Source organism: Girardinichthys multiradiatus, chromosome 3, assembly GCF_021462225.1.
Source record: "Girardinichthys multiradiatus isolate DD_20200921_A chromosome 3, DD_fGirMul_XY1, whole genome shotgun sequence".
In the NCBI taxonomy this organism is placed as follows: Eukaryota; Metazoa; Chordata; class Actinopteri; order Cyprinodontiformes; family Goodeidae; genus Girardinichthys; species Girardinichthys multiradiatus.
Window position 1 is genome coordinate 47,709,316 of NC_061796.1, and position 12,971 is coordinate 47,722,286.

At 40.2% G+C, this 12,971-nt stretch overlaps 1 protein-coding gene across 1 annotated transcript in view; it reads right to left on the reverse strand.

Moving 5' to 3' along the window:
• Positions 1–12,971, reverse strand: part of LOC124866382 (collagen alpha-6(VI) chain-like) — a 62,486-nt gene that overhangs the window by 21,054 nt on the left and 28,461 nt on the right. Inside the window, exons 13-21 of the mRNA XM_047362135.1 lie at positions 10,577–10,669; positions 10,201–10,254; positions 7,566–7,637; positions 5,977–6,003; positions 5,779–5,823; positions 4,116–4,169; positions 3,827–3,889; positions 1,826–1,891; positions 81–134 (exon numbers count right to left, since the gene is read on the reverse strand). Of these exons, the coding sequence (XP_047218091.1) occupies positions 81–134; positions 1,826–1,891; positions 3,827–3,889; positions 4,116–4,169; positions 5,779–5,823; positions 5,977–6,003; positions 7,566–7,637; positions 10,201–10,254; positions 10,577–10,669 (528 nt within the window). The remainder of the gene's footprint in view (positions 1–80; positions 135–1,825; positions 1,892–3,826; positions 3,890–4,115; positions 4,170–5,778; positions 5,824–5,976; positions 6,004–7,565; positions 7,638–10,200; positions 10,255–10,576; positions 10,670–12,971) is intronic.

Consider the following 12,971-nt stretch of genomic DNA (forward strand, 5'->3'; position numbering starts at 1 on the left):
CACTGTGACTGTATATAAGTCAGCAGAACCATATGTTCTGTATGTCCCTCTATGTGAGCAGAAACCCCCAAAAAACTCACCGGGTTTCCGATGTCTCCGTCTGTCCCTGGAATCCCCAGCCGTCCAGATCTTCCCTGTGGATGTAAACGCAGCAGGATGAATACTGGAGCGATCAGACGTTACCAGTCTGTAACCAGAGCTGGAAAATCCTTTGGAGCCAGGATTGAGTCACAGCTGCTCTGTTAATCAGAACCCAGTACTGATCTGGTTCTGGTTTCTAACTTCCCTCCAGGACACAATGCAAACAGAGGCTGAAGCTCAGACACCTTTTCAGAGCAGCTGGAATAAAGAGGAGGATGTTCCCCTGAAAACAGCTGGAAAATCAACTCTTTCCTCCTCTTCATCAACTAAACATTTGATACATGAAGTTTAATTCAGGGTATCTAAATTGCTGCGTTGTCCCTCACAGCTGACCCGGTCCAAACTGATAAACAACTGCTCTGCTCACACAGTTGATTGTTAATAACTGCTGTTGAGGGCTTGCACAGATTACAGATGGCTGCAGGGTTTGATCTGTCCTGTAGCTGGACAGACAGGGGCAGTGTCTAATAAGAGGAAATTAAATCTCTTATTTCCATTAGGTGGTCTTATGAAGACGTTGGTTCTGCCAACATCTGCTGTTCTGTCAAAGGAAACAAATTAGTTTGAGTTTAATGACTTGACCAGAGCCGTTTAATATCCACCTAATGCATTAAGCAGCATCACCTAATATATCACTCCCTGAATGCACGGTACCAACGTAAGTAGCTAATGTTTGTTCAGCCCAAGCAGTGCTGAAATGTTACAGGCAGGACAATAAACAATCTGTCCGTGGAGAATAAGCCCGATCCGTTACTCCAACACACAGAGGACTGTCTGTAGGAACCAGTGGGGATCCGTTACCAGGAAGGATGAGACAAACAAAGCACATTAAACTAACTGATGAGTTCTGCAAATCTGAAGCAGAGATTGTTCCTTTAGCTGCTTGAATAGTTTTCTGATGCATCTGTTTAACATTGTGGTTGAACTCTGCTTTCTGCTCATGTAGTCAGTGTCATAAAACAGCCTTCTTTATGCTGTGTGCTGTGAGATTTGTACAACAAGAACTGCTGAATTTGTCAGATTTTCAATGTACCAACTGTTTACATGGCAATAAATGCTATAAAATCTATCTATCTATCTATCTATCTATCTATCTATCTATCTATCTATCTATCTATCTATCTATCTATCTATCTATCTATCTATCTATCTATCTATCTATCTATCTATCTATCTATCTATCTATCTATCTATCTATCTATCTATCTATCTATCTATCTATCTATCTATCTATCTATCTATCTATCTATCTATCTATCTATCTATCTATCTATCTATCTATCTATCTATCTATCTATCTATCTATCTATCTATCTATCTATCTATCTATCTATCTATCTATCTATCTATCTATCTATCTATCTATCTATCTATCTATCTATCTATCTATCTATCTATCTATCTATCTATCTATCTATCTATCTATCTATCTATCCATCCATCCATCCATCCATCCATCCACTGTTAAAACAAGCTGGACACTGACTACTTTACATTGTATCAAAGTGTCTTATCTTCTGTGTTGTCTCATGAAAAGATATAATAAAATATTTACCAAAATGTCAGGGGTGTACTTACTTTTGTTTCAATGTTAAAACTCTTGGCAAAACAGTTTTCAGAAAAGTTAAGTGATTTTTCCAGTGAGCCTTTAAGCTGCTGTGAATGGTGGACTCATGCTTCTTACCGGGTCGCCCTGGTTGCCAGGTTCTCCTTTGGGTCCTGGAGTTATGTTGTTGCGTCCTGGTACACCCTGTTAAATACAACACAGAACCCATCAACATGAGAAGATAAACCTGATGTGAAGCTTGCTTCAGCTTTCTTCATTTTAAACAGAACAAATATCACAGTAAATGTGGATTTAGTATTTATCATTTGGGAAGTTTCCACTGTAAATCAACCTGGCAGAGAGCTGCAGCATTCAGCACGTATCCTTTGTTGATGTAAAATATCAGCATTCAGGCTTATTCGAGCTAAAATCCCCTTTAAAGTCTTCAGTGCTATGCAGCGAGGTGCAGCCTTCTCCAGACAGTCAGATTTGTCCTGAGAGGATTCAACAATCTCAGCTTCTGGGATCATGTAAAGTTCAGTTTCAATCACATATTGGGTTGTAAATACTTACAGCTGAAAGATGTTATACTATCCAAACACAGGCAGATAAATATAACTGATGATGATGAATGAAGCAATCAGTGAAACAACGAGGTTGCTGCAGGATCCATGAGAACCTGCTCTCACTGATCGTCCTCATTCCACGTACCAAACAGCCCAAACTGGGCCGAGAGAATAACCCCTAACCCACACCAACCTGAACCATTGTTACAAGGCAGGATGGATCACTGCTTTCATGTTGTTGACCTAACCATCTCCTGGCTGCATCTGAAATCAAGATGCTTCAGACAAGGAAACATTTGTTCAAACTGTTGTCCAGTTTTGAGTAAATCTGTGTGAATTTTGGCTTCAGTTTCCTGTTGTCAGCTGACAGACCCGGCACCCGGTGCTGTAACTCATCCTCTTCATGTGGAGCATTCAGAGATGGTATGGTTCTTATCATCACCTGGTTTTGTCTGCTTATTCTCGTCTGACTTCTGACCTTAAGAAGACCTTTGCATCCACACAGCTGCTGCTATCTGGGTATTTCCTCCTTTTTAGATCATCCTATGTAAACCCAAGGGATGGTTCTGAGTGAAAATCCCAGTAGATCAGTAGGTTCTGAATCACCAGGCGGCCTGATGCTAACAACTACACGGCTTTTAAAAGGTCACCATTCTGATGCTTGCTTTGACCTTCAGCCTGTCGTCTTTACCAAATCTAGACACCAAAATGCTGCTGCCACGTGATTGGTCGATTACCTGTTTGTGTTAACAAGCGGTTAAACAGGTGTAGCTAATAAAGCGGCCAGCACTGGTATATCAACTGATGGATAATAAGAGGATAATGGAGGTAGGTTGTTTTGGAAAGATAGACCTTCTAAAGAGAGAAGTTTGAGAAGATCTGGAAACCCTTCTTTAATGCCAGGGAGCACGATTATAAATGTAATATTGTTGAAGTTTTGTGTTTGCTTATATTTCAGGTTTTTCTTCCATTCATTACTTTTACAATTCATCAGCTGTCTTCTTGCAGCTGTTTGTTCTCAGGTGGTTCAATCTGTTTCCATGTGAACAGATTCTGTCAGTAAATCCACTGACTGCATCTCAGAAAACTGTGAGCCAATAACAGGTTGCTGTCCTCCTGTTTAGGATTGTTTAGCATCTCATCACTAAGAAGAACCAGAGCAGCACGGTGGGGCTGTGGTTGGCACTGCTGCCTCACACCAAGAAGCAGTTTGCATGTTCTCCTTGTTCATGTGTTTGTTTTCCTGCAGAATGAATAGAAACGTCTACTTATTCTTTCTGTTTGTGCAGTCTTGCAGTGATAGTCATGATGTGGAGTCTTACTTGCTGGTTTAATGTTTCTATGACGACACTGTTTGACTCTGAGCTTTAAAATCTACTCTGACCTGCTTGTGGCACAGGATCGTTTCCCACCAATGGAGAGCAAACCTCTGGCTTTCTGCTGTGACCGGATTGGACGGCTGGTGATACAGGCTGATAAAACTAACATGTTAAATCCAGGAGTGGGAGGGTGAGGAGTTATGAGCATTGCCTCATTTTTATCACCATTAAGACAAGACAGATGTAAAACTTACTGGATCTCCTTTCAGGCCTCGGTCTCCTTTCAGTCCTGCCTCGCCTCTGGTCCCTGGGATACCCTTAGGGTGAGAGGTTAGTCTGTCAGGTCAATAATGTGGCGAGCTCTATGGCTGGGTCTCAGTTCAGGAGCGAGACAAAGACAGTCTTATTTTAAAGTCTTGTTTGTGGAGAGGAAGGCTTCTCAGAATCAACCTGAAGTCAGAGATGATTCTGGTCTGATATTGCAGCTGCATAAAAGAGAAAGATGTAGGAGAAGAAAAACATTTAGGTGTTTTGGGTTTTTACCGGGCTTCCAAGATCTCCTTTCTGTCCTTTCATCCCATTTACTCCTGTCAGTCCCTGTGAACAGAAAAGCAACACAGCTCACTACAAGACTGAAAGACCTCCTGCTTGCTCCTGAAGCTTCACATCAACAGTTTGATTCTGACTCTACAGAAGGAGTTTGGTTTAAATGGAGATCAGTCCTGACAGGAAACCTCCACTGCTGAAGCCTCTACAGAGGGCCCCCAGCATGTGACATTATTCCCCTTTCAGGTCCTGCACAGCCTCATCTTCAGATTATTGTGTTTTTGCAACAGAATCACTTGAGGAAGACATGAGGAAATTCAGAATGTGTGATCGTGATTTTAGGAAACGTTGAAGCTTTTACTTCCTGACATCAAAGGGACTTTTCTAGCTGACAAGCTTAGAAACACACCAGTGTGTTGTCAGAGCTCCAGGTTTCAACAAGAACGAGCCCTCTGTGAGACTTTCTGATCTGTTCCTTCCTCGTAATCAATCAGATCATGTTGGCTTGGATCATCTCCTGATATCCAGAGGAGAGAGAGACCTTCTGTGCTTTGCATTCAGGAGAGATCTGTCCAATCACTGATAGAGGCATCAGACCAGCAGGCAGCCTCAAAAACCTGTGTGAGGTACTGGAGCACGCTGCCAGCAAGAGACCAAAGACGACAGAGAGCCTGATGTCTTCTGCCACAGGTGGGACTGTTTATGTTATTGGCCAATGAGATTTAAGGTTGCACAGAAGACTCCTGGAATGGAGCTGCACCTCCTGGCTCCTGGTCCCCATGCCTTTGAGATTTAGATATCAGAAAAGACAAGGAGGGTTTTCCTAACAGAGTTGAAGAAAGGTCTGAAAAGGTCTTAGAGCTCTTAGAACTTGAATTGGTTGATAAGTTGCTGAAAGTTCATAAAGTCTTCTACCTAGAGCTCTAAATTCTAGCACATTTTTTACTTGGTCCAGGTTATTATTTGTGTTTTCTGTCAGTAAAAAGCTGTAAATATAGATTAGGTGGATCAATAATAGATTTAAAATTTGATTCAACGAGTAGCTCCGGATAATTTTTCTCAGACTTCAGATAAAGTGCCTGCAAACAAACGCACCAACACACACTTCTACTGGGTCATAGGACGGGATGGAGACTGATCCCTGTGGGGAAAGGTTTTCACCCATTCTTGAAGCTTAAAACAGAGTGAGAATTCACCGAGCTCAAATAAAAATGGTTTCATCTTTACTCCATCTCACTGCAATGAGCCGCTGCTTCCACAAGGTGGCGGGAACAAGAGAAGCTCTCTATTGCGAGGCCAGTACCCGGTTTAGTGTACAAGCTACAGCGGGTTACTGGTACCACGGGGCGGCAGCAATTAGCTCAAGGTCACTGTCACAGATTGGCTTTGGACTGCTGCGCCTGCACCTATACCTGCGCCACTTTTTAATAAAAAACTAGGATTTAGAACACAGAAAGTTTAACCTGCAGAAAAATATGTGGTGAATCGGTCTGTTAAAAAGTACCGATATGAAGTGTGAAATATGTCACTGTGTGTTTTTAATGCATGTCTACATTTGTTTTCTTTAATAACCAAAATAAATTAACTTTATGAATTAAGAAATAAATCAACTTTGAATTTATAGATAAACCCCTTGAAACTGAAGCTTGGATGTTCCTACCTGCTCTCCATCCACTCCGTCCAGTGCCTTCTGTCCATCCTCACCCTGCAGCGGCGAAAAGAGAGTCAGCCAACACCAATTTACAGCTTCCCTCCAAAACTCTCCAGGTATTCAGTGATTTCTTATTATAAGCGTTACATGGATCACTTGTTTTGGTTCGTTTGAAACTGTACATTCCAGCTGACTTCAGCGACTCACCTTGTTGCCCGAGAAGCCATGAGATCCCTGCCAAGGAAACAACAAAACGGTTAGAATGATGCTCGCTCATTTATGAAATGAATAAATAGAGGAAACCTGGGAGCAGCTGCACAAACTTACCTCTATCTCACACTGCCTCAAGAATTCAATGCCACTAAACACTCTGAATAAATATAAATACATATTTCTAAAGGTAAAGCATAGTAACACTGGAAATATTTCCTTTGTAAAACTTTGGAGGAAGAGTTCAATCATCGCCTTCATTTGCTGCAGCTGCATCCACCCTGTAGTCAGGCTCTGTGATGGTAGGAGGCTACATCATGGTATGGGCTCTTCTGTGATGGGGGCCTTAATGCAGGAAAATCCAGCAGAGATTTCATCTGTTGCCTTCAGGACCACATCTTCTCCAGGGACAACCACATTCCAGTAGAACAAAATTACACCTGAAACTATCATGGTTTGGTCTTCAAGGCAGAAACAGCATCAATAGGAGCAACAAGGATGCTTTACTGCTGCTACTTTAGAGAAGACAGTCCCTTTAAAAAGTATTTACACCCCATAAACAATACATTTAGTAGGGATTTTATGTGATAGATCAACACAAAGTAAAAATAACTGCAGTGGAAGGTAAATGACTCGTATTTTTAAAGTAAAATTTTGAAATGTGTGCTGTGCATTTGTACTCAGCCACCAACAGTCTGTGCTTGTTGGAACCATCTTTGGCTACGGGTCCAGCTGCAGGTCTTTCAGGTTTGTCTCATCTGGAGATCAAAATCTTTGGCCATTGTTCTCTAAACAGCTCAAGCTCAGTCAGATTGGATAAAGAACATATGAGAACATCAGTTTTCGTGTCATACCACAGATTCTCATTTGGATTTAGGTCCTGACTTTGACTAGGCCGTTTTAACACTTGAATCTGCTTTGATCTAAACCCTTCATAATATCTCTGGCTGTATGTTTAGGGTGGTTGTCCTGCCGGAAGGTGAACCTTCAAGTGGTCTCAGGTCTTCTGCAGTTTCAGGTTTTCTACCAGGATTGTCGTGGATTTAGCTCCATCCTTCTTCCTATCAACTCTGAACAGCTTCCCTGTCCACAGCATCATGCTGCCACTTCCATGTCTTGATTTGAGGATTTCAAGGTGAAGCACAGTGTTTCCGCTACACAAAGTGTTTTGCAGATAGACCAAGAAGTTCAGTTTTGGTCTCCTCTGATCAGAGCACCTTCTTCCACGTGTAACACACATGTAACCTCCTCTGGCTTTCTTCTTGCCACTCCTCCATAAAGTGTCAGATTTGCAAAGAGCCAATACGTTTTACAGTGGACAGATTTTCCCGTCCAAGCCGTGGATCTCTCCAGCTCCTCCAGAGTTACCCTTGACTTCTTGACCGCTTGTATGATTAATTCTCTCTGATTCCATCCACTTAAAAAGTGTGCACTACTTTGTGTTGGTCCATCAGATAAAACGTTTGTCTAATTCGACAAAGGGTGTGAATACTTTACCAAGGCTGTACAATTAGGCACTGAATGCAACCGAGAGTTCAGGATAGCTGCTGTTTTTATCTCCACTTGCATCACGAGATGTGCAGTACCTTCCGTCCTCTGGTTCCGGGACATCCCTGGATGCCCTGAATTCCATTTGGTCCAGATGGCCCTCGACCCCCCTGCAACAGCCAAACAAGGTGAGCCGTCAAACTGCAGAATAAATAATGACCAACAGTTCCTGCTGGAAAAGTTTCCAAACCTTCAGATTTCAGCACCAGACTAAGAATGGTTGATTAAAACTATTAAAAATAGTTTAATTAATAGAGTAAAAATTCTCTGATCCCTGATGGAATTGACGTAAATACTCTTCCAGCGCTTTAACAAAGAATGCTCCTCCATCTTGGATCAAGTAGCACCTATTAAAACCAGTGCTATCTCTCAGAAAAAGGTACGCCACTGGATATATGAGCCAATTTTAAACTTAAGGAGAATGTGCTGCAAAGTTGAGCGATTATGGAAGAAATCTAAACTTGAAGTACACAGGCTTTAGAGATCTAATTTCCTCCTTAAATGAAATTATGAAAAAGGCCAGAGCTGAATATTTTTCTAGACTCATATCAACAAATAAGAGAAAACCCAAAGTTTTGTTTGATACTATTAGAGCTATTGTGTCTCCTGCTGCTGTATCAGTAAATCTGCACTTAAAAGCAGAAAGCAACAAATTTCTTAAATTTTTTTGTTGATAAAAATAAGGAAATAAACTCCAAACTCTCCCCAAAGCCAGCTTGTTGTGCTGTCGAGGCACCACGTAATTATTCTTGATGTACTTTCACACCGTCACATTTGATGATATGGCGGCACTTTTGGATAAAATGAAGCCCTCTTCCAGCCCCTCAGATGTTCTCCCCACCAAGCTTTTTATTAGGGTCTTTGACTAAATTGGTCCTTGGGTTGTAAACTTGTTTAATGTTTCCTTCCTGACTGGAGTCGTCCGCAGCTTTTTTAAACCTGCTATTGTGGAACCAAAGCTTAAAAAACCTAATTTGGATCCAACACTACATAAAAATTATAAGCCAATTTCTAAACTTACTTTTATGTCAAAGCTTATTGAGAAGCCAGTTGCTGTCCAACTTACAACCTACTTGGAAACAAACAACATCTATGACCGTTTCCAATCTAGTTTTTGTAAAATGCATTCGACTGAAACAGCACTACTTCAGAATCAGAATCAATCAGCTTTATTGCCAAGTTCGTACATACAAACAAGGAATTTGACTCCGGTACACTTGCTCTACTAACTACTGGTAACTACTTAGAGTTACCAGTGACATTCTGATGTCAGCAGACTCCGGTAAATACACAGTTTTGGTCTTATTAGACTTCTCCTCAGCTTTTGACACAGTTAATCATAATCTCCTGATAAACAGACTGAGGGATGTCTGGGTCTCTTCTAAAGTGGTCCTCATTCAACATATCTGGTTGGACATTTAGTGTGTTAGCAAACCACATTATGTCAGAATCTACTGAACTGCTATGTGGAGTTCCCCTGGGCTCCATGCTGGGACCTATTCTGTTTTTACTTTACATTATTCCCTTAGGTCAGATAATTCAAAAGTTTAATGATGTTTCTTATCATCTTTTTGCCGATGACATTCAGCTGTACTGCTCCTTTAAGCCTACTGAGGCTCACAAACTGTCTTCTTTGATCGGCTGCTTAACAAACATTAAGTAGTGGTTAAACAATAACTACTTACAGCTAAACTCAGAAAAAACAGAGACCCTGATTGTTGCACTGGACAGTGCTATGTCTGACATGAAACAACAATTGGGTAATCTAACACTCTCACAAAAAGAAGCCTCAGGAATTTAGGTGTCATTTTTGATCAAGCCCTCTCCTTGGAACATCATTTAAAACAAATTGTAAAGACCTGCTTTTTCCAATTGAGAAATATCTCCAAACTTAGATCTATAGCTTCCCCAATTGAACTAGAGATAATAATACATGCTTTTGTCTCTACACGACTGGATTATTGTGATGTGTTTTCTCGTTTTAATAAGAAGGGCCTTGCCCATCGTCAGGTTGTCCAAAACTCTGCTGCAACCCCTGTTTTAAAGTCGCTGCACTGCCTGCCTATTAGATTGAGATTTCATTTTAAAATTCTAGTTTTAACTTTCAGAGCTTTACACGGTGAGGCTCCTTTATACATTTCTGATTTGATACAAATATATAACTCCTGTCACAGTTTAAGGTCATCAAATCAAAATCTTTTAATAATTCCCCACCCGTTTCAGAACTCGAGACGACCGACCACTCTTTCCAGGCTGTGGAAAGCTCTGCCTACTTGCTGCAAAGTTTGGACTCAGTGGATGATTTTAAAAAGCAGCTAAAGACATTTTTATATCAAGAATCTTTTAGTTAGACTTGAGCTTATGATACACATTTATGATTGTACTGTGTTTTTATTCTGTACTGTTTACTGCCTTCTTCTGTTGTGAAGCACTTTGTGACATCCTGTCTGCAAAAATGTGCTATACAAATACATTTTACTTACTTACTTAAAACTAAACAGCAGGTTTTAAGAATAACTGTGCTGTTTGTTACTCCGCACCACATCTCATAGAGTTGAATAAAATGACCTTAAAAGCAACATCTGTATATGAGCAGATTTAGATGTGTGAGGCTCCAGAAGCTTCATTCCCTCTGTGACACTGAGTTGGTAAACCAGATATAGAAGCACTTACATGAGACCCTTCATCTCCAGGAAAGCCCAGATGACCCGTCTGACCAGGCAAGCCCTATTAATAAAACACACAGACTCTCAGAGGCAGAAATTTCAGCTGTGATTATCTGATTACAGCTAAAAAGAAGAAATCTAAGTGGAAAACTCTACATGTTCCTCCTGAGATACAGGTGCAAACATTGGTACAATCTTTCCATCTTCAACTGATTGGACAGTAAGCTATCTCTGTAGCTAAGCTGCTACAGGATTGGTCTGCTGGAGGACATAATGACCACTTTCCCTCACTCTGCTTCATCCTCCATAAAATGCTTCACCCGACAAGATGTGATCGGGACATTCCTATGGTCCTGAAGACTTAAAAACAAATTTTCTCTCACCTTTACTCCCGGTGGCCCAGGAAGACCACGAGGGCCTGGAGGTCCTGAGCATTTACACGAAACATTGCAGCACACTCGATCTGCTACAGAGTTCTGCAAGAAGTCACAAAAAAACAGTCAGATCTTTCCATTAAATATAAACAAATCCATGAAAACAACCCTGATCCAACAAAAATATCTCTCATCCTGTTCTGTTTAAACCAGTTTCCTGGTTTTAAATACTGTAAACTTTAGATAATTTTAACTAGAAAAGACAGGTTGGCATTTAGGGTGGTGACACCAACAAACAGCATCGTTTTAGACAGGTGTGAAAAATGCTGTAAACAAAGAATGCTTTCAAAAATGGAAGTTTTAATCATTTATTTTCATCAATCAACAAAATGCAGTGAATGAACAAAAGAGAAATCTAAATCAAATCAATGGTTTGGTGTGACCACCCTTGTCCTTCAAAACAGCATCGACTCTTCTAGGTAGACTTGGACACAGTTTTTGAAAGAACTCAGCTGGTAGGTTGTTCATGTTGGGACCCCAGCCATGGTTACAAAATGAAATGCCAGTACAAACTTTTCTGGAACTTTCAAAATAAATCGCGTTAACCTACTTCCAGCACAGCCAGGAACAGGGAATAACAGCAGACTTCCCGTGACGTCACTGTCCGAATAAAAAACCCCGCTATGGCAACAAACTGACCTCTTCCACGCAGGTCCCCAGAGGAACTGGACGGAGGGACACAGCGCGCTAATGTCTCTTTGCTGGCAAACAGACATAACTCTTCAAACTGGATCCAAGAGTGTCATAAGATCATCGATCATAGGCACTAAGTACGAATGAATTGCTGTTTGTGTATCCGGTATTCATTCATGAATGAGGTAATTAAGGTACAAGCGTTGCTTAACTTTTCTCTCTGAGGTCTACAAAAGCAAACTGTGTTCCAGAGAGTTCCCAGCAGAGACCCTGTCTCTACGACGCCGAGTGGAGCAGTTTTCCAGGCCTGAAGGAAGGACATCGGGACCACATCACCATGGTTACAGCAGTAACGTGCGGAGGTTAGCTGCAGTTAACCCTTTGTTCACTGTGGATGTTTTTCTCAATTTCGTCGCCCTGGACAACTTTTCCTCAGCACGGTTCAAGTAAGAGGTTGTGTTTTGGGCAGAGAGAAATAGTTTAGAATGAAATAATTTAAACAGTTTTCGTTTTATGACGTTTGGTTTTGTTTATGTTGAAAACTCAGCTATCTTAGTGCTAGCAGATTATCTGTTCAGTTTGTGTGTTCTGTGTTTGTGTTTTTATTAAAGTTAAGACAAACTTTATTTAAAGGGTGATTTTAAACAGAAGATCGGCCATAACACGCCGTCCACGCTTATACATTTTAACCCTTTTATTAACGGTATTTGAAAGGTATGTTTTTGATTCTGATGATAAGCTATAAGCTTCTTTGTTAGCTTTAACTGCCAACAGCTAAGAACACGTGCTTGTTGCTAAATAATATTTACCCAGAAAGGTTGTTAGCTTTCAATCCAGTAAATAATAGTCCCTAAACATTATTTTACTAAATTTGATAACTAAGTAAACACCATTAAGCCCCATTTCTCCAGAAAGATTTGGCTCTTTTCCAAAATATTTCCTTAAATATTTCACCATTTCCTTTAATAATGTTTCTTATAATATTATTTTAATAAATAAAGGCAGCTAATGAGACCCCATTGAGAAATGATCATCCAGAAGGTTGGTTTTATTCAGCAGATCATTATTTAAAACATTATTTTATTAAAATAATATTTTATCTGATCTTACATTGTGAATGGTTGTCTAAACGTTGCTGATTATTTTCTAAGTTGGTTCCAAGACTAACTTAACTTCATTTCCAGATTCTTCAAGATAATCCTTGGTTCTCAAACATAAACATTGCATGGTAATGTTGCATCACTCTTTTGGTCATAATTATCAATCATCTTTAATCAACTTGTTTATATTGTACATAGTCCATTAGTCTTCATTATTCTTTCATTCTGCTTGGTAGTTTAGTTGGATTATTTTAGCAAAGTAAAGAGTTTGTTGATTGAAATATGTTTGACTTTGAGTTGACTTATTTTTGTTAATAAATTCTTGTATTTTAAGAAATTGTGTGAATTTATTCCATATATGTGCAGAGTTTATGCTGTTCAATAATGTCAGAGCTCGTCTCACACCTTTCTATTCTGTCCTAATACCATCACCTTACTGGGCTGGTATTCACAGGACAACCCTTAACAGACCGGAATATTATTTGATAAAATATTAAAATATTAATATTAAATAATATATACATATTCATAATCACAACATTCCAAACATCTTGGAGAACTAACCACAGATCTTCTGTGGATGGAGGCTTTCTCACATCCTTCTGTCTCTT